At 47.9% G+C, this 22452-nt stretch overlaps 1 protein-coding gene across 1 annotated transcript in view; it reads right to left on the reverse strand.

Moving 5' to 3' along the window:
* STARD8 (StAR related lipid transfer domain containing 8) overlaps window positions 1-22452 on the reverse strand; it is a 121440-nt gene that overhangs the window by 23224 nt on the left and 75764 nt on the right. Inside the window, 3 exon segments of the mRNA XM_029607283.1 lie at window positions 10600-10663; window positions 18226-18307; window positions 22298-22369. Of these exon segments, the coding sequence (XP_029463143.1) occupies window positions 10600-10663; window positions 18226-18307; window positions 22298-22369 (218 nt within the window).

The following is a 22452-nucleotide window of genomic DNA, read 5'->3' on the forward strand; positions in this document are numbered from 1 at the left end:
CAAAGGGCACTACACAAGTCAATTTTTCCCAAAATCAAAGTCATGTACTGTCATTATTAGAGCCTTCCTGTCAAGAAATTTTCTCACTTGCTGAATGTATCTCGGTGCCGTAAATGATGACCGCACCACCTAGGTCTAGGAAGGCATTGTAAGCTTGGACTCCAAACGGACACCTAAAAGTACATACGATGTTGTTTGGGTTCAGCGTAAAACCCAAGACTGAAACAAACATGTCAGTTCTCTTTTACACCCGCCGACCCAAGCAGCTCTGTCTTTCATAGATTCAGTTTGAGATTATATTGTAAACACACGTTCAGATTTGTGACTACCGATGGTTGATCTTCGCACACTGGGGCAGATTTTAAAAAACAAACACTCAGTCTGAAACACTCCTTGCTACACATCTTACAAATTCTGCCAGGGGTATGTAAACTTATGATCACAACTGTAACACAATATCCTCTTAGGAGAAAACAATGCTTTCATAAAGTTATTTTTCTGGCTGCCCCTGACATTAGCACCGACCTCTCAAGGAGGAGCCATGGAAATGCAAACTCGTTCTCCGGCTCAGCAGAGGCTTAGAGTACTGCAGGAACAAAACTGAGTGTTATCCTTGGCATATGCCAAGCCTCAAACTCCAGAGAAAAGAACTTCTTAACTCATTCCTAATTACTCTCTCCATGTAAGGGTGGATAGCACTATACAGTATAGTGCTACCCACTCACTGGCAGTTCTCAGCTTAGCTACTCCCTGTTAAAAAAATAAATAAATAAAAATAAAGACAAGTTCTGGGAGAATCCCTTTTACAAAGACTCTAGACAAGAAAGGATGCTGTAAAAAGTTTTGGTTCCTGGAAGAATGCTCCTCCTCCCTCACATACACATACCGTATCCATACCCTTACATTACGAGGAAAGTCCCTGGTGACCTCTTTCATACTCAGCCCACTGGAAACATCTGCAGCGCCTGGAAATATTTCTAAACACACAAAGCACCAAGCTCCCAGTGCTGCCCACAGCCACAGCAAGACGCAGCACTTACAAAACAGCCCAACCGGTGTGGTCTGCATGCGGGTTGCAGTCCGGCACCCTCAAAACCCATCGGTAGTGCTAGCAAGGAAAAGCGGTGTGTTGGACTACACGATCCCAGTTTTTGCTCTTCCTGAATAAATTTCTCTTGCACCTCATGCACTGGCGGCGAGGGCACTCTGACTGTCGTTCTGAAAGGCTACGTCTTACAAATCAGATCTTAAAGAAACGTTTCAAACTTCATTATTGGATATCTTGAGGACCAAAGTCTACTACTTCAAAGTATCCAGAATGAAAGAGCCAAAACTACCCAACCGCAACTTTGATAAATTAATACAGAACGTGTTTATATTATCCTAGTGACATGCTGACCCATCCCAGTCCACTCTGGGTTCATCTCTTTTATACTATAAAATGCCAACTGTACCACCTCCATTTTCCCACTTCCCCAACTTTAAGAGGCTCTGGTGCACATTACCCAAACAAGTATTAACAAAACCCCGAGACTGGCAAGGGGCTCAGCGTTCCAGGGTTCACCCCTGCCCACCCCATCCAAGGATGTGCACAGGATCTTGGGAAGGAGCAATCTCCACTTGTGCCAATGATCAAAATGGCACTGGCCAACTTGATGCTCCCTTTGTCCATACACGTGCCAGTGAAGTAACAGGACTTAAGGAAAGCAGATACTTGAATGAACTCAAGTTCCCAAAACCATGTTAAAAGTAAACCAATTGCTGATGAATTTGGCACATAAAAGATCAGATTTAAAATCAGTAATACTTATGGGTGCAAGTAATAACTGAAATTCTAACTTATTAAAACTTGCAACTCACCAAACTAGAAGTAATATCATTTAAAAGAGGAGAAGATAGCGATTATACAAAATCAGTCTGCAAAATATATTAATAAACTTAAGTGTGCTGAGCAACACGTGCTAGAACAAAATGGCTGATTCGCAGGAGAAACAATGGCTCGTAAAAATGTTTTAAAAGAACAAAGAATAAGAATCTCTACCCAGAGAAGAAATAACAGAGTTGCTTACCTGTAACAGGTGTTCTCCTAGGACAGCAGAATGGTAGTCCTCACAGATGGGTGACATCATCAGGTGGAGCCTGGCACGGAAAACCTTTGTCAAAATTTCTAGAACTTTGACTGGCACACTGAGCGTGCCCAGCATACCAGTATCCACGTGTCCACACGGGATCCCTCTTCAGTCTCGTAACATAGAATTCACAAGCAAAAAAATAAAATTAAAAACACAGGAGAACCCAACACTTCATGGAGTGGCAGGTGGGTTTCCTGAGGACCAACATCCTGCTGTCCCAGGAGAACACTTGCTACAGGTAAGCAACTCTGTTTTCTCCTAGGACAAGCAGGATGGTAGTCCACACAGATGGGTGAATACTAAGCTACAGGCTGCTCCCCATAACAACCAAGACCAACAGGCACCGATTCGGGGGCCAACGGGCACAAAAATAACTGTGGTGCTGTTGGTAACATAAGGAGACAGCCTGAACCCGAAAATTGGGCCTTAGATAGAGGGAGTTGGGTATAAGCCTGGAAGAGGTGCGAAGGATAGATTGGCCGAAGCTACTGTCATGTAGACCATCCTTGCCCAAGCAATAGTGGGCAGCAAACGTGTGTAGGGAATTCCACGTTGCAGCCTTGCAGATTTTTGGCAATGAGAACCGATTGCAAGTGGGCAACCAATGCCACCATGGCTCTCACAGAGTAAGCTTTTATGCGGCTTCCAAGCTGAAGGCCCGCCTGCACATAGCAGAAGGAGATAAAATCCACCAGCCAGTTGGACAGAGTTTGCTTGCCCACCGTAACGCCCAGTCTGTGCCTGTCAAAGGCTATAAAGAGCTGTGTGGATTGCCTGTGGCCTGCTGTGCATTTGAGATAGAAAACTAAAGCCCTCTTGCAGTCCAAACTGTGCAGAGCCTATTCACCCTGGTGAGAATGAGGCCTCAGAAAAAAGGTGAGCAGAATGCTGGACCGATTAGGATGAAAATCAGTCACCACCTTAGGCAGGAACTTAGGGTGTGCACGCAGGACCACCTTATCATCAAAGAATTTTGTGTAGGGCGGATACGTAACCAACGCCTGAAGCTCACTAACCCTGCGTGCCGAAGTGACCACCACCAGGAAGAGAACCTTCCAGGTCAGGAACTGGAGATCGCAGGAGCGCAGAGGCTTGAAAGGTTCTCTCATGAGCCGCGCCAATACCATGTTGAGGTCCCAGGACACAACAGGAGACCAGAGGGGAGGCTTCAAATGAAGCAGACCCCGCATAAATCACACTACTAACGGCTGCACAGAGATGGACGTACCAGCAACACCCTGATTATAAGCACTGATGGCACTCAGGTGTACTCTGACTGAGTTGGTTTTTAACCCAGCCTCTGAGAGGTGCCATAGATAGTCAAGCATCTTCGGAGTGGAGCAGGCAAAGGAGTCCAAGCCATGACTCTCGCACCAGACAGAGAACCTCCTCCACTTCAGTCAATAAGACTTCCTGGTGGAAGGCTTCCTGGAAGCTACCAATACCTGAAACACGTCAGAGAGGTCCAGAACTAGATGCTCAACATCCAGGCTGTCAAGGCTAATGCTCGGAGGTTTGGATGGTGCAGTCTACCCCTATCCTGTGTGATCAGTTAGGGAGATGTCCCCAGATGGATAGGTTCTCTGACTGACAGGTCCTGAAGAAGCAGGAACCAGACCTGTCTGGGCCAATAAGGGGCCACAAGAATCATGATCCCTTAGTTCTGCAGGAGCTTCAAGAGGTTTTTCATGGCCAGCTGAAGAGGAGGATATGCATACAGGAGACCCATGCCCCAATATCGGGCAAAGGTGTCCGAGGCTGGAAGTCTGACTCTCCTGAACAGACGTCAGCGATGGGCCCCCCACAACTGCCAGGCCCGGGGGGGGCTGAAGCAAGGCAAATTGGCAACACTCGATACTGGAAGTGATCCTTTCCCACCACAAATCGAAGATACTTCTTGTGACCCGAGAAGATCGCAATGTGGGCGTAGGCATCTTTCAGGTTGAGGGAGAAGATCCTTAGGAGCGGGATCAGGGTGCCCAAAGAATCCATCTTGAATCTTTGAAGGAATTTATTCAAGTCTCTCAGGTCGAGAATAGAGCGTAAGCCCCCAGATCTCTTTGGTATCAGGAAATACCAAGAGTAGAACCCTCTGCCCCCCCCCCCCCCCCGGAAGAGGGGAACGGGTCCTACTGCTCCAGCCATTAGAAGGGAGGAGAGGGCTGTCAAAAGTATTTCCTGAGGAGCAGACAAAGCCCATGATGGACATGGAGGAGAGTCTGCAGGGATGTCCCTGAAGTTCAGCCGGTACCCTCAGTGAACGATGGTGGGAACCCACTGGTCAGACGCAAGGTGGGGCCAGTGGTACGCAAAAAGGACACAGCCTGCCTCTGACCAGAGCAGGATGCTGAGGGTATGGCAATCTGACTCGTGCTCCCTCACTCACAGTCAAAATGGGGCTATGCTGGGGGGCTGGCTGAGGCCTGGGGGTCCGCTGCTGATGAGAACCATGCAGGGTATGCGGGTCCGCGAGACAGGAGGATAATATTTCCTCTCACGATAGAAGGACTTCCTCGAGCCTTGTCATGAGGATTTTTTGACCGAGGATGGTGGGTCAGAAGTACTAGCTGACAGGTGCTGAATGGTCTCATGATGGTCCTTCAACTGGGCCACCACATCCCTGACCTTATCTCTGAAGAGATTCTCACCTATACAGGGTAGATCTGCCAGCTTTTCTTGGACCTCTGGCCGAAGGTCCGAGGCACAGAGCCAGGCTATCCTGCGGGTGCCAATGCCTACTGCAGCCACTCTCGCTGTCGTTTCAAAAACATCATAAGTGGACCTCACCTCGTATTTTTCTGCCTCCAGACCCTGCTGTACTAATGCTGAGAACGCATCCTGCTGCTGTTAGGGCAGGCGCTCCGACAGCTCCTGGACCTGCTTCCACAGGTTCCAGTTATATGGGTCATATATAGTTGGTAGGAGGCGATACAGGTGATGAGCTTAGCGCCCTGATACACCTTCCTAGCCAGGGCATCCAAAGCCCTGTGATCTCTCCCTGGAGGGGCAGAGGCATGTGTGCAGGAGCACTTGGCTTTCCTTAGGGCAGACTCCACAACAATCGATTGGTGTGGGAGATGGCATCTGTTGGATCTGGTAGATGGCATCTGCCTTTCGATTAACTGGAGGAACGGACACATGATGTTCCCAAATCCTAAGGAGAAAACTGGACAACGCCATAAAAAACTGCCGACGAATGGTTGATGGCCGGCAGCCACTGAGGAGCAACATGCCGGGAATCAATTGAAATGAAGGGAAAAACAAACACCTACAACGCTGTTGGACGGGGCACCGACCAGAGAATAGGGACCAAGTGCAGAAAAAGTCAAGAAACGACTGGGAAACACTTTGAAGAAGCACTATAGAGCAGAACTCCACCATTGTGAGGCAACTACTTCACAGAAAAAAAAGAGACTGAAGAGGGATCCCGCGTGGATGCGTGGTTAGTGGCATGCTGGGCATGCTCAGTGTGTCAGTCAAAGTTCTAGAAACTTTGACAAAAGTTTTCCATGCCAGGCTCCATCTGATGATGTCACCCATCTATGAGGACTACCATCCTGCTTGTCTTAGGAGAAAAGTTTGAATTGATCAGCAGAAACTTACTACAGGATCATGCATATCGCTCAGAAAACAGAGGAGATAAAATGATCCCAACAATGAGTTTATATTACCAGAAATGTGTCCGCGATCTCGCCCAGGACTACGAAATTCTAATGGAGACTTAGCCGAGCATGGCTTTCGTTATACAGGCAGAAGAAAAATATTTTAATAAATAAATGTTAATAAATCTTGAAATCATGATTTGATATGAATCATGTAAAAATCATGTAAAAATCATAAATCATGATATGAATCATATAAATCATGAATTGATATGACACCTGTCATGAAGGTCGGTATATAAAAGAATTAAATAAATAAATAAATAAATAAATGATGATACAACGTTAACACACAGATGATACTAGCAAAATGAAGACAGAGTAAAAGACAAACGATTACACCTGGTGGTAAGGATATGGAGAAGGGTTTATCCAACTCTCTTGGATACTTATTTGAAAGAGAAAAGAGACGGGATGGGGAAAAAAACATGCCAGCAACAGTTTCTTAGAAATTTGGAATGATAAAAATCTTGTAATCTACAGCTTACAAAAAGTTGTTTGCCTATGCATGAGGTTTGCAGAAGAGATAAGAAAATTCATAGCTTTGACAAAATGGTGATCTGGATGTAACCCTTCCCGTGAATGAAAGCTACATCCATAAGTACAGGACAATAGAGAACAGGAAATTCAATATTTGTATTGGAAAGACTGAGAAAAGTGTTTTAGCCAACATTCTTCCAGACGTATTGGGTAAAACAAAGACAAGACCAGCCTGTGCTGTGGACAATGTCTCAGAAGGTTAAAGCACAGAGGAGGAAACATAGATTACTTCAGAAAATGCTCTTACAGCAATAAATATAGACAGAAGCACAGTGAAACGATGACTGATGGGCTGTGCTTTCCACATTTTGCAAACATCAGAAGAAGCTGGAGCAACAAGAAACACACATGGAGAGACCCGAATGCTCACAAGGGTTTCCTCTTTCACTGGTCATTCAGGGCGGGAATCTGAATTTCAGAAAATACATACGACATGAAAGCTGGCTCGGTAGCAGAGCACTGCCATGTGGAAGGTCCCAGGTTCAGTCTCTGAGAAGGATCTTCTGCTCTCTGGGTTGGCTGAGGAGACAATGTTCATAGACCCCCATGGGGGGTGGGGTGGCGTGGCAGGAGGGAATCCTAATCATTGCTTAAGGGTGACATCTACTGGCCAGACAGAAGGGTTCCAGAAAGAGCCCTGGTGTATGACCCCCAGCCAAGGACTGCCAATGTAATGACCACAACTAGGTATGCTGGGGAGAGGATAATAAAACAAAGGGAAAATCCCAGGTGGCTATGAACGAAAGCTCAAAGTGCCAGACCCCAGCCTGAAAGGAGATGGAAGTAATGCTGGGTTAAAAAATACTGTGAAGAATGAAAATGGGGAGAGGTTGGGCTACTGGAGGCCCAGACTCTGGATTCAAACATGCTAGGGACATTGGTGAAATCACCGTGATCAGGGCCAGACTTAAGAGATCCTGGAGATTAGAAAGTGAGGGATATCCCTTTCTCCCCACCACCCCTTAAAGTCCCAGAGTGTCATGGTAGTGCCCCTTTGAAGTGGATTGCTAGAGCAGGATCCTCTTTGGCCTGGGTTTTTGGCACTCAAGGCAATTGTCTATGTCTAAATCCAGGCTTGAGCATGATGTGTTTTGAGTCTTTGATTTGTGCTCCGCGTGACTGAAATTGATCCTTACAGCTCATTTCAGAAGGTTTGGAGCAGATTGGCAAAGCGCCAAAATAAAATACTGGAAATTTTGTTACTATGTGAAATTAAAAAGGAACAAGCTAAGATTAGACATAGAAACGCGATGGCCTATCTAATCTGCCCTTCCACACCAACTGCTCAGCTCTACAATCCTGACCACCCTCGGGGGATTCCCTGTGCGTGTCCCATGCTCTCCTGGATTCCGATACTGCCCTGTCTCCACCACCACCCTCCACGGGGAGGCCATTCCATGCGTCCTCCACCCTCTTTGTAAAGAACTATTTCCTCCTTTCGCCCTCGCCCCATGATCCCTCCTTCTAGAGCCTTTCTTTCCGTTGACGACAGCACACATTGTTGCAAGGTAAGGATGAGGAGCGTGCTCTCTCGCATCCCTCCTACCGGTGAAGATGGGGGCTCATGGGACGCGCTCATTTCAGAGGCGTGGGTCCTGCCTCGATCGTAGTGGAGAAAAAGGGGGTTCGGCTTGTGGGGGGACAGTTGAGAGGCAGCTAGCACGCAGGCTATACTTTTTTGGGTTAATGTACACCTACCGTATATATGCTATCGAGGCTATGTCCTCTGGGTGTTTATGCCAAGACTTAGTATATGGTTCGTCATGAGTTGTACGACGTAGGCACCTAAGTCTGCCGATCTGAATATATGTCATTGGAAGAGCAGGTAATCCTGGGAAATCGGAATGCCAGGTCCGCTACAATACTTCCTACAGAAAGAGCAGTTTATAATTGTTGGGGGCTGTGGGCAGCAATTCGGAAAGTTGTGACAAGGCTGGCAGATATTCCTTAATTTCAATTTATAAACCGGAATGCCTCTCTTCAGATCGGTTGATTTCTTGGGCATTCACAATTCTAAGGAACAGTAACTCTGAAAATTTCACCCCAGCTACATTTATAGTTTATATTGTAACGATTTTACTGGAAAACAATTTAAATAATGAATAGTATAACAAGAATAAGAAAGAAAGAAAACCAGGACTCCTGCTGGAAACGTAGGGAGAGCCTGTGATAGTGCAAGCACCGTCCCTTCCACTGGGAAAGACATCTCCGAACGCCGGGGGATCAGGGCAAGTTAACTAACACAATTTTATGGGTTCCCCCTCCAAAGAGGGAAGTGAGCTTTCTGCGCACTGTGTCCCTCGCCATCACTCTCCTAGCAGCAGCAGCAGCAGCAAGACAGAAGCATGTGAGGGGGGTTGGAGGGAGAAGCGGCAGGGCTCCTGAGAGCACCCCCCCTTGCTTCCTTTTATAACCACCGTCAAAGGCAAAGAGCTCTCCCGGATACACCACATCCACAGGCCAATGCAACACTCTGTGCTGCACCAGCGCTCGGCTTAACACGCGACTGGACGCGCATCCATAGTCCTCGATGTGCACTCCATGTAGACGAGGCTATTAGCTAATCCCCGTGATTCAAAAAATTTCCTGCGCGGCCATTGCAACGCGGCAAATTTTACGCCAGCTCGGGGCTGACATAAAGGGTATGCCGCGCTCAAGGGCTCACTGGAAAAAGAACAATTCCTGCTTTCTGTGATTCCTCCATACTAAGTAGGAGGCAAGCACAGAAAGCAGACTGAAGTGGAAAAAAAAAAAGTCTGAAAAAAAAAATAATTCAGGGCGCCCAGTATAGACACACAAGATAGATGGTCCAGGCCTTGTATCTTGTGCTGGTATCTTCTGCCAGTAGCAGGGGAAAACGGACGCTCGTTTTCCCAGCCCACACTGACAGCCACCTCTCCTGTGTGCCCGATGCCGAGGAGGTCCTAGAGATGCACAATTTTCCCTAGCACCCCCTTTTTAGCACGTCCCCTCATTTAAATAATGCACTGCGCGCCCAGGAGAGGTGGCTGGGCATGCGTTAGGAGAGTTTACGCAAGCCAATATTGCATTGGGCCTGCCAGAGTTTAACCCCGAGGGAGTTGCCCTGGTCCATTCTACCTTGTGGGTTACGCTTTACAGATTTTTAACACTAGGCCCTGATACCACAATTCAAACATCTCATCTCTCTCTGAAATCACAGGATCTCCCCTTCAGCAGTGTCTAAATAAAGTGAATTCTCTTACAGCGGACTCCTGGCTAAACAAGGTTCATTCAGGGAACTCAGAATAAAAATCTATGATGAGAGATCTACCTAACCTGACATTAAACTCAAGCTCACCCCCTCCGAATTCTGCCGCAGTGAGCGAAGACCCACAGACGTTACCCACAGCCACCCTCTCATGCTCCAAGATCGAATGTCATTTTCCATTACCAGATCACAGGGCATGAAACAGTAGCGTGGGAGTACTGGGCCTTCCATCCCAAGAACGCGTTCTGTCCAGACGATGCTGCCTGTATCCGATCAATTAAAGGATGGCCACGAAGAGAGAGGCCATCACTTTATCCAGGTCTTCCGCTTTTCCTTTCGTGTCGCTGACTGAACTTGCCCAATCTCGAATCAAGTTAAGAACCTGGGTTAATATAGTCGATATCTCTTTGAACTTCCAGCCACAGATAAAAACAACAATAAGAGGCTCCCCTTTGGGAAACTTTGCTTGCTACAAAGATTAAAACTCTTCTTGCGTCAGGAGGACTTTCGTACAGTCCTGCAAGCAGTGGCATGTGGTGAAATTTACAGCAGGGGATTCAGTCTCACCCCCCCTTGTGTGGATCCGTGAGGGACACGGTCTGAGGGAACTGGGTGCATCGACGAAAACCTGATGACACCACGATGAAAAGAAGGCCGGCGAGTGGTTGGTGACCGGAGAACACCGGAGGTTGTCGCTACCAGGAATTGACTGCACAGAAGGCAAAAATTTACCGTGCCACCAGCTAACTAAGGTCAGGAGGAATGGAAAGGGACCCGCTGCAGGAAAAAAAACGTTTTCTGAAGAAAAAAAAAAAAAAAGAGCACGAGCTCCACAACCGCGAGACAACAGCTCCGTGGAAAAGAAGAGACTGAAGAGGAACCCGGCTTGGACGTGTAGACAGTGGCATGCTGGGCATGCTCAGTTTGCCAGTCAAAGTTTCTAGATGATGTCACCCACGCATGAGGACTAACATCCTGCTTGTCCTAGGAGAAAAATAAAATATATGAATAACTTGTGGTTAGAGTTACCACCTACCTGTTTGCGCTGAAAGTGGACCTCCAGCTTCATGGAAGCACAAGTGTTGAGGGTCATCAGCCTCCTGCAAGAACAGAGCAGATGGTAAGCTACAGACACTCTGCAGACCTCCCAGGTCCATCTCTTCACGCAAGCTTCATGTTCTCACAGCCATGTCTATGCGCAATGGACACGGAGGGCCATCCACTCGCCACCCCCCCCCCCCCCCCCCCGCCAAGCAAAGCCTGGGCCGGTCTCTCTCCTCCCCAGGACTGAGACAGAGCTGGTTATCAACTGCACCCTGATCTGCCATTAAGAAACCATCCCTGGAGCAGACTCACTGCCAGGACCTAGGACGTGTTAAATTCAGAATTAGCTGGAGGCACAGCTCTGCTGCCTTTACCATTTGTCTGATCCTGGGGCACTCACAGGATCCCCTCCAAGCACGAAAGCTTGGGATTCAGAGTCAAATTCCTGTCTTACGACAAATTTTGTGTTCTCTGCCATAGGCGGTGTGACCCTGGACACATCACTTTATCTGCAGGTGACTCCGTTCTAATCCCAGCCCTGTCACGGACTCTGCCTGCGCGACCCTGGAAACGTCGCTCTATTAGTGCTGTAGAATTAAGCAGCAGAATTAGCTCCTTCCAGTGCTTCCGCTCCAGAACCCTGCAACTACCTCCCTAAATCTAGCCTTCCATGATGACTGAACTCTCTCCCCACCCAAAGGAGCTGTAAACACTGACTCCGCAGTATCGCCAACCCCAGCTAACCCAGGGAGCAGAGGGAATCAAATCCAGGTCCTACCTCATGACAGTGTACAAGCCTGTCACCGGACTGGTCATGGAGGAGAATTCTTCTGTTATATTATAAATATATATATATATATATATATATATATATATATATATATATATATACACACAGGCACACACACATACACATACAGATAGATACACACACACAGACACACACACAGATATTTACAGGCGCACAGACAAGACAGATATACACAGACATAAATATTCACAGACACACACAGACACAAAAACATAGATATACACAGGCACACATACAGGTAGAAACAGGTAGAAACAGACACACACTCACATAAGAACATAAGAAATTGTCATGCTGGGTCAGACCAAGGGTCCATCAAGCCCAGCATCCTGTTTCCAACAGAGGCCAAACCAGGCCACAAGAACCTGGCAATTACCCAAACACTAAGAAGATCCCATGCTACTGATGCAATTAATTCTATAACATATACCAATACAGGGGATGCTTGTGTCCTGGTATTACTTATGTACGGTGGCTATTGTTCAAGGACAGCCAATTTTATGGGTGTCCTTCTTTTTAGCCCCGTCTATTAATCTTTATTATCCAAAATTCAATGTAGATTTTCTATTTTGTCTTTTACTTTTTTATCTAAAAAGATAAGGGGATCTTTTTAGATAAAAAAGTAAAAGACAAAATAGAAAATCTACATTGAATTTTGGATAATAAAGATTAATAGACGGGGCTAAAAAGAAGGACACCCATAAAATTGGCTGTCCTTGAACAATAGCCACCGTACATAAGTAATACCAGGACACAAGCATCCCTTGTATTGGTATATGTTATAGAATTATTATTATTGAAGGGAAGAGGTTGGTTGATGAGCTGATGCAATTAATAGCAGTGGCTATTCCCTAAGTAAAATTGATTAATAGCCATTAATGGACTTCTCCTCCAAGAACTTATCCAAACCTTTTTTGAACTCAGCTACACTAACTGCACTAACCACATCCTCTGGCAACAAATTCCAGAGCTTTATTGTGCGTTGAGTGAAAAAGAATTTTCTCCGATTAGTCTTAAATATGCTACTTGCTAACTTCATGAAATGCCCCCTAGTCCTTCTATTATTCGAAAGTGTAAATAACCAATTCACATCTACTCGTTCAAGACCTCTCATGATCTTAAAGACCTCTATCATATACCCCCTCAGCCGTCTCTTCTCCAAGCTGAACAGCCCTAACCTCTTCAGCCTTTCCTCATAGGGGAGCTGTTCCATCCCCTTTATCATTTTGGTTACCCTTCTCTGTACCTTCTCCATTGCAACTATATCTTTTTTGAGATGCGGCGACCAGAATTGTACACAGTATTCCAGGTGCGGTCTCACCATGGAGCGATATAGAAGCATTATGACATTTTCTGTTTTATTAACCATTCCCTTCCTAATAATTCCTAACATTCTGTTTGCTTTCTTGACTGCTGCAGCACACTGAGCCAACGATTTCAAAGTATTATCCATTATGATGCCTAGATCTTTTTCCTGGGTGGTAGCTCCTAATATGGAACCTAACATCGTGTAACTACAGCAAGGGTTATTTTTCCCTATATGCAACACCTTGCACTTGTCCACATTAAATTTCATCTGCCATTCGGATGCCCAATCTTCCAGTCTTGCAAGGTCCTCCTGTAATGTATCACAATCCGCTTGTGATTTAACTACTCTGAATAATTTTGTATCAACCGCAAATTTGATAACCTCACTCATCATATTCCTTTCCAGATCATTTATATATATATATATATATATATATTGAAAAGCACCGGTCCAAGTACAGATCCCTGAGGCACTCCACCGTTTACTCTTTTCCACTGAGAAAATTGACCATTTAATCTTACTCTCTGTTTCCTGTCTTTTAACCAGTTTGTAATCCATGAAAGGACATCGCCTCCTATCCCATGACTTTTTAGTTTTCTTAGAAGCCTCTTATGAGGGACTTTGTCAAACGCCTTCTGAAAATCCAAATACTCTACATCTTCCGGTTCACCTTTATCCACATGTTTATTAACCCCTTCAAAAAAATGAAGCAGATGTTAGGCAAGACTTCCCTTGGGTAAATCCATGTTGACTGTATTCCATTAAACCATGTCTTTCTATATGTTCTACGATTTTGATCTTGAGAATTGTTTCCACTATTTTTCCCGGCATTGAAGTCAGGCTCACTGGTCTATAGTTACCCGGATCGCCCCTGGAGCCTTTTTTAAATATTGGGGTTACATTGGCCACCCTTCAGTCTTCAGGTACAATGGATGATTTTAATGATAGGTTACAAATTTTAACTAATATATCAGAAATTTCATTTTTTAGTTCCTTCAGTACCCTAGGATGCATACCATCCGGTCCAGGTGATTTGCTACTCTTTAGTTTGTCAATCTGGCCTACCCAGGTTTACAATGATTTCATTCAGTTTGTCTGACTCATCACCCCTGAAAACCATCTCCGGAACTGGTATCCCCCCAACATCCTCATTAGTAAACACAGAAGCAAAGAATTCATTTAGTCTTTCTGCAATGGCCTTATCTTCCCTAAGAGCCCCTTTAACCCCTCTGTCATCTAATGGTCCAACCGACTCCCTCACAGATTTCTTGCTTCGGATATATTTTTAAAAGTTTTTATTATGAGTTTTTGCCTCTATGGCCAACTTCAATTCAAATTCTCTCTTAGCCTGTCTTATCAATGTTTTACACTTAACTTGACAATGCTTATGTTTTATCCTATTTTCTTCAGATGGATCCTTCTTCCAATTTTTGAAGGATTTTTTTTGGCTAAAATAGCTCTTTCACCTCACCTTTTAACCATGACTGTAATTATTTTGCCTTCCTTCCACCTTTCTTGATGTGTGGAATACACCTGGACTGCGCCTCTAGGATTGTATTTTTAAACAATGTCCATGCCTGTTGAACACTTTTAACCTTTGCAGCTGCACCTTTCAGTTTTTTTTCTAACTATTATCCTCATTTTATCAAAGTTTCCCTTTTGAAAGTTTAGTGTTAGAGCTGCAGATTTACTTATTGTCCCCCTTCCAGTTATTAGTTTAAATTTGATCATGTTATGATTACTGTTGCCAAGTGGCCCCACCATTACCTCTCTCACCAAATCCTGTGCTCCTCTAAGAATTAATCTAAAATAGCTGTTGCGGTCCCGGTCGGAAGTCTTGCGACCGGGTCCTTACCTTCTTCTCCGGGGCTCCGACGACGGGGTCCGCTGCTCGGGCTTTCATTTCCTGCCTTGGTACACTGATGATGAGTCTCGTTGATGGTCAGGCCTGCTCAGGCTTCCTCGCGGCGGCGTCTCCACGAGGGAGACGCCGCCGAGCCTCGGAACCCGGCCCCTCCCTTCCTAGGCGTGCGCACGCGCAAGGAGGTGCAATTTAAAGGGCTTTTCCCGCCAGACCGCGGGCCGCCCTCAGAAGTCACGTCAGACGCTGGCAAGCATTTATGCCCGGCATCTGACTGATTCAATCAGCTTGCAACGAGGTTCCCTGCTGGGTGTTAGTTGCAGTGTGCTGTCGTTTCCCTTGCCTGGATCTTCTGTTGGTTCCTGTTCCTGATTCCGCTTCGTTCCAGCTCCAGATCTTCTATTTCAGTTCTTGGTCCCGCTTCAGTTCTAGCTCCGGATCTTCTGTTCCAGTTCCTGGCCCCGCTTCAGTTCCAACTTCGGATCTTCTGTTCCAGTTCCTGGCCCTGCGTCAGTTCCAACTTCGGATCTTCTGTTCCAGTTCCTGGCCCTGCGTCAGTTCCAGTCCCGGATCTTCAGCTTCCGTTCCAGACTTCCCCTGACTTGCTTCTCTGGTTCCTGACTTCTGCCTGCTTCCGACTCTCCATGTCTGCCGTCCGCCTCGACCTTGGTTTGCCGTCTCTGCTATCTGCTGCCTTCGCCTAAGTCCCAGCGGCCTGGGTCCTCACGGGCTCCTCCCGGGGGGGGGGGGGGGGGGGGGGATCTCGGTCTTCCAGGGTGAAGACGTCTTCTCTCCATTCTTCTCTGTCACCTAAGTCCCAGCGGCTCGGGTCCTCACGGGCTCCTCCCGGGGGGACCTCAGGTTTCCAGGGTGAAGACTTCAGTTCCAAGTCCAGTTTGTCTCCGGCTTCCGGCCTACCTCTTCACAGCAGAATGTTCTTCTTCTTCTACCATTCCACTCTGTCAGGCCGGTCCAAGGGTCCACTGCTATGCTTGCAACAATAGCTCCCTCTCTTGTTGGTTCCTGAACCAATTGCTCCATGAAGCAGTCATTTATTACATCCAGGAACTTTATGTCTCTAGCAAGTCCTGATGTTACATTTACTCAGTCAATATTGGGGTAATTGAAATCTCCCATTATTACTGCACTGCCAAATTGGTTAGCTTCCCTGATTTCTCTAAGCATTTCATCATCTGTCTGACCATTTTGTCCAGGTGGACGGTAGTATACTCCTATCACTATACTCTTACCCAACATACATGGGATTTCTACCCATATAGATTCTACTGAACATATACAGACCCCCACACACAGACATACATATACACACACACAGGCAAACAGATATCCACAGACAGATGCAGACACAAAAACACATACAGGCATACACAGGCACACACAGACACAGATATATACAGGAGCACAAACACAGGCACACAGAAATATACACAGGTGCACCCACATTCACACACACAGGTGCGCACGCACATACACAGGGGCGAACACACATACAGAGATATATACAGATGCGCAGACACGCACAGGTGCACACACACAGATATACACAGCTGCACACACACACACATATATATATATATATATAAGAAGATTGATTTTCAGGAAAGCTGCTCTCATTCCTATTGTGCAACAGACTTTGGAGAGTTGCTGGGCTGAGCATCTGAATGCATTTTTCTCACTCTGGCTGACCCCCTACCCAAACCCAAGGAGAACCGCATGGGTGCAGAAGATGCCAGGGACAGTAGCTGGCAGAAAGCAAGAGGCACAGCAGCTTAAACCTGTACCTGCAGCACCCCAATACATCAAAAGAAACAACCACAGGCAAGGAGACGTGTGCACAGCAAAGGACCCCAGCTCCATACTGCACCTTTCCCCTCCTGGATGGGATGGGCTGGGCTCCAAGCCCCCTTGCTGCCCCTTCCCTCGTGGACAGCCAGAACCTGGCCCCATGTTACACCTTCCTAGCTGGACCCTCTGCTGCCCCTTCCCTCCTGGACAGCCAGAACCTGGCCCCATGTTACACCTTCCTAGCTGGACCCTCTGCTGCCCCTTCCCTCTTGGATTTTCAGACCCCAGTTCTGTTCTGCACTTTTCTTCCTGGACCCCGTGCTGCACCTTTCCCCTCCTGGATTTTCCGACCCTGGTTCTGCACTTTGCTTCTCTCCAGACGTGTTCAGACCCTGGTTCTGTGCTGCACCTTCCCTCCTAGATGTCCAGACCCCCAGTTAGCGCACACGGGTCTATGGAACAGTGGCAGCTGCAATTCTAGTCTCGCCACTTTCTATTCTTCCCTCCCTCTTGGAAAGAGGCAAAAACAATTTTGTTTGCTTTTTTTCCTGGCATCTGAACAAAGTACCAAGTAAAAGGAATTAAAGCTGTGAACTTTTCTGGCAGTGAAATATGGAGGAGAGAAAGAGACAGAGTGTATGCTTTTCTGTGCAGAATGCAAAGTGCAGAGCTCTGTCTGTTCTCAGTAGCTGAAGAATGTCTTGTTATCGTGATCCACGACTGAGGCTTGGGCAGGGAGGCAGAGGACTGAGCCTCCTTGCCGGAGTGCTGGCCCCGAAGGGCAGACTCTTTCTGCTGCCAGAGAAACCGTAAAGGGAGCAGCATGCCCAGAATAAGCACCTGAGCCCATCAGAAGAGGCCCGGCAGCAGGGCAAAGCAACACCTCCCACCTCCCAGAGCCTGCCAGCAGCAAGGGAAAGAGCAAAGAATAAAAGCCAGGCTAGAGAAGTGCAGATTTGGGGGGGATCATCAACCTTTCATCGGTGTAATAATCCACCTGAAACCAGTAAGATGACAGACAGTCCCACGGGCATGCAGTCAGCCGGGAGATTGTAACTGAAGTGAAAGGGCTGAAAGTTAGTGGACTTTACACTACACTGATAAGAGATGCTTGCAACCTGCCAGGCTCCTCTCAGCTCACACCCACACAGACAGGGATGCTTTAGCTGCATGGGTGCTGAGGAGGGACATTTGTAACCTGCCAGGCTCCTCTCATCTCACGCCCACACAGACAGACAGGGATCCTTTGGCTGCATGGGTGCTGAGGGACATTTGTGATCTGCCAGGCTCCTCTCATCTCACACCCACACAGACAGACAGGGATCCTTTGGCTGCATGGGTGCTGATGAGGGACATTTGTGATCTGCCAGGCTCCTCTCATCTCACACCCACACAGACAGACAGGGATGCTTTAGCTGCATGGGTGCTGATGAAGGACATTTGTGATCTGCCAGGCTCCTCTCATCTCACGCCCACACAGACACAGACACACAGAGGGATGCTTTAGCTGCATGGGTGCTGATGAGGGACATTTGTGACCTGCCAGGCTCCTCTCATCTCACGCCCACACAGACAGACAGGGATGCTTTAGCTGCATGGGTGCTGAGTGCTATGTGGGAGTGTTTCAAGCAGCCTCCTGCAGTTTGCTCGAGACTCAGATACTTAAAATGAACTCTCAGGAGCTGAAATGCTGGAGACGGTAGCAGATAGAGCAGTGGGGGAGGAGGGAGGTGTCAGCTGGGCTTCTGGGATCCAGCAGTTGAATGATTGTTACTGCGGCTCTTTGTAAAAAAACAGAAATAAAGACATACACTTTTTTTTTTTTTTTTACCTGCAGAGAGATTTTAGAGAGTCCCGGTCCAGAAAGCTGTGATCCTTCCTCACAGAGGCGATGTCAATAGGGCAGAGCGAGTCTGTAGGTGAGAAGGTAAGGCGTTAGTACCTCCGTACCTGAGTTTGAGGACAAAGCAGGCCTGGCTCTGCCTGACCCCTGATGATCTGGGGTCATCTGATGGCTTGCCACTCTCTTATATACAGAAAGAAATTGACACCCTTACTGCTGAGCATTGCCCCCACAGAGTGTCAGATTAACCCCAGCTGCTTGGAACAGAACCAACGAACCCACCGGGTATCGCCGCGCCTCACGAGAGGGGCCTGTCGGGGAAATAATAAAGCGAAAGCTCCTTCTGATGGTGCTGCGGTGCCTCAGGTCCTGTCTGGAAGGGAAGACCGTGCTGCATTCCTCCCTCTTGGTTTCTTCCACTAAACCCTTCCTGTTTCACTCCTGCGAAGCATGCTGTAAAAGCCTGGGACTCCCCATCCTATCCCCGCCCCAGTGTACACACCGAGCCCCCCGTCTGCTGCTTCGCAATTCCAGGAACAGCTTCACGGGGATTCCCAGCGATGACAGCGCCCTGCACCCTCCCCCCCCCCTCCCCCACACGTAAGGTGTCACATGCAGAGGTGACCTCCTCACACAATGTGGGAGACACAGATATCCTAGCACAGGAAAGCAGCACCTGACCTCTCTGGGCTGAAGCGGTTTCTGGGAAGGGAGGCTCGGCAGGGTGCCAGCTGGCCAGGCTCGCCGGTAGGAAGCTGCAGTGATGGAAAGGGTTGAGACTTGCACTTCTACCCAAGGGTACCCAGGGACCTAAGGCAGAGCCCCAGGGATACAGGCGAGATGCAGATCCTTGCCCCCCCCCCCCCCCACACACACAGGGCTTCTTGGCTCCCTCCCTGAACGTTTCCCCCTCAGTCAGTGCACACAGTGCCTCTACCTTCCCCTAATCAAACCTCCCTTTTTGAAAGCGATGAACCAGCGGTGGAAGCAGAGGAGCCCAAGCTCCGCTTCCTTGGTCACCCCCTGAGAAATGAGCCCAGACTACCCAGCTGCTGCCAAGGACCCTTATCCCAACTCCGCCCACGGAAAGGAGGCAGCTGCCATGGGAGCCCGGGATATCAGCCCTGACCCCAAAACAGTCTGGACAGAGCTGTAACTGCTGCAAGGCAGAGCCAAAGTTACACAATAACTTCGGCTGCGGCTAACTTTCCAGTTTCACAATTTGCCTGTGAGGGAAACGGCAGCCACCGCTACCACCACAAAGGCGGCATTGCACTGGAAGGAGACAGAGCTGGCGACTGGGGCCTCCCTCACCCACAGAACAGCTAACGCAGGAAAGGCTCTTTTGCTCTCCCACCACCCATACCCAGAGTGAGGGGATGCACAAGAAATGTGAAACAGGACAAAGGTTTCCAATCGGAGAAATCAGGCAGAACTGTGCAAAGTCTGGCATTACAGAGAGCCATATCCCAGTGCAAGCCCTACATGGCAGAACACCCCCCTGCGCTTCTCCCAAGGAACAGGAGTTGATTTAGAAAGTGAAGCATGCTCTAATATATCACCAAGGCCAGCCCCACAATAGCTGCGCTAAGGAAAACGGCATGACACAGTACATCACACTCACTAACTACAGTCACTTTTACACCATGAATGTGTCCAGACAGCTAAAATACAGCATCAGTCACACACAAATACAAGGTGGAAGGCAGACTCACTTTCCTTGTGCTGTAATGCAGGCGTGGACAAGCAGTGCACAGGTACCTATGTCCCTGTTCCATTGTGATGGGTGGAATAGAAGAGATTTTAAATAAATAAATATGCTTAGCGAGTCTCTTCTCAGAGGAATTTACACAGATTTAGGCTCAGGGAGTTGCAACAGTTACTGGTGGCAGCGGTGGGATTAGAAACCTGGACTCTCAGATTCGAAATTCCAAGTTCTTAGCACTGGGCTGAACTGGCAACCCAGGCTGGCTATAACATCAGTTCTCATGTAAAAATGTAAAAGTCTGCTGGGAAATCCACTGCAACAAACATGGCTTTGGAGTTGAAACACACACTTGGGCGGATGAAAAGCTGTGACAGATTTGAGGTGTTGCAGTCCCTAGGCCAGTGATGGCAAACTCCAGTCCTCAAGTGCCACAAAAAGGCAAGGTTTTCAGGATATCGACATGAATATGCATGAGAAAGATCTGCCTGCACTGCCACCACTGTATGCAAGTCTATCTCATGCATATTCATTGCGAATAGTCTAAAGACCTGGCCCATTTTGTGGCAGTTGAGGACTAGAGTTCACCATCCCTGCCCTAGGCACTTGCTGGCTCAGCTCCCTCCCTCCGGATGCTCATCATGGCCTGGGACAGGAACCCATCGTAGCCACCCTTGTGGCATGGCACAGCCTGGCCCTTGTGTCACAGTTTCAGCCAAGATGGTGGGCTGATACCATGAAGAACCTTCCTGGCCCCACACGGCCCTCCATCCCCTCCCCTGGGGCTATGACGCTTCACTTCCCTCCACGGGGCATGTAAACTATACTGTCTAATGGGGCAAGCAAGTCCCCTGGAATGTTGCCATCCTAGCCACAGGCCTGATAGATCCGTGCAAAAATCTAGGCTCGACAGAGAGAGATGAGCCCTGAGCAGGTACAGAGAAGGACGGGAACAGCGGAGCCCTGGGCTGGGTTTCCATGTTTTTTCTTGTGCTGGCCATAGAAGGGAAGTCTGCAGCTTTGTTTGATTTGTCTGTAGCATGCCGCCGCGGGGAGAGGAAGGAAGAACTAACAGTTGTGGGAGCGGGAGTGCGTCTGGGCCTACGGCGATGCCAGATTTCCAGTTATTGTTCTTGGCCGGGATTAAGCTGGTGAGATGGGCTGCACGAGGGCACTAGGGGCATCTCGTCAGAAACAGAGCTGCCTGGCACACTTTATAAGACAGATACACAGCAAAGCCGAGGCCAGGGAGATTCGCTCTTTTTAATGTACATGTCGCTGGGTGCCATGGACGCGGAGACCTTGTGGCGCTGTGGGTGCGCTACCGGAGCGAGTTACAATGTCTGAGACAGGCCGGCCCGTGGTTCAGTGGCTGTGCTGTTTGCAGCCGTGCAGAGGCCTTCTGTTCCCTCTGCACTCAACAGCAAAGCTTTAGTGGCTGAACTTAGGACACAAAGCCCCAGTTTGTGGTCCTCAATCATGAACGGTCGCTGTGATGACGAGGTAAAGAAACTGGGGGAGATCAAAAAAACAGGTAGTGGCAAGGGAAGGCTCATTGGAAGCCTCAAAGGAGCAGGCAAAACAAAAATAAGAGTCTGATACTGGTGGAGCTGCTTTATAACAGGAAGAGAAGGAGGCATTCAGAGTCAAGGCCGTGTACACTAGAATGCAGGTTACTCACCAACCAGGACAGCTGTCTAACATCCCCAATAAAAATTACATTTCCTACCGGTTACTAATCAGAACTCCAGGGAGCCATCAGAGGCCAGCGGACAAGTGTAACAGAAAGAGAAGCTTGCACTGCTGGTGCCCATGGTGTATATATATATATATATATATATATATATATATATATTCACTGTACTGTTCCTGTTCTGTGATAGGGCAGTGTGTGTGTGTGAGTATGAGAGAGAGAGAGAGAGAGAGAGAGAGAGAGAGAGTGTGTGTGTGTGTGTGTGTGTGTGTGTGTGTGTGTGTGTGTGTGAGAGAGAGAAGCTTGCATTGCTGCTGCCTCTACTGTACCTGTTCTGTAGTGGGGCACAGTGCGAGAGAGAGCGTGTGTGTGTGTGTGTGTGTGAGAAGCTTGCAATGCTGCTGCCTGTACTGTACCTGTTCTGTGGTGGGGCACAGTGCGAGAGAGAGAGAGAGAGAGAGAGAGAGTGTGTGTGTGTGTGTGTGAGAAGCTTGCACTGCTGCCACCTCTACTGTACCTGTTCGTTGGTGGGGCACAGTGTGAGTGTGTGTGTTGCTCAGGCTGTATTTGTTTGGTAAATTAATGAAGCCCTTTGCTTTCTGGCCCTGTTATCATGTCCTTCTCGGATCAACACTGTTTGCCAGTAAACAGAGTATCCATACCTTCGTACAGCTGTGCATACTGAGGGAATCCTGCCGATCGCAGCCACTCACAAGCTCTCTTAGCCTCGACCTCTGAAACAGGAACAAAACACATTTTAGGATCACAAAGGAAAATCAATCAGAGAAATAATAAAGGGAAGTAAATCGTGAACCCA

Source organism: Rhinatrema bivittatum, chromosome 6, assembly GCF_901001135.1.
Source record: "Rhinatrema bivittatum chromosome 6, aRhiBiv1.1, whole genome shotgun sequence".
In the NCBI taxonomy this organism is placed as follows: domain Eukaryota; kingdom Metazoa; phylum Chordata; class Amphibia; order Gymnophiona; family Rhinatrematidae; genus Rhinatrema; species Rhinatrema bivittatum.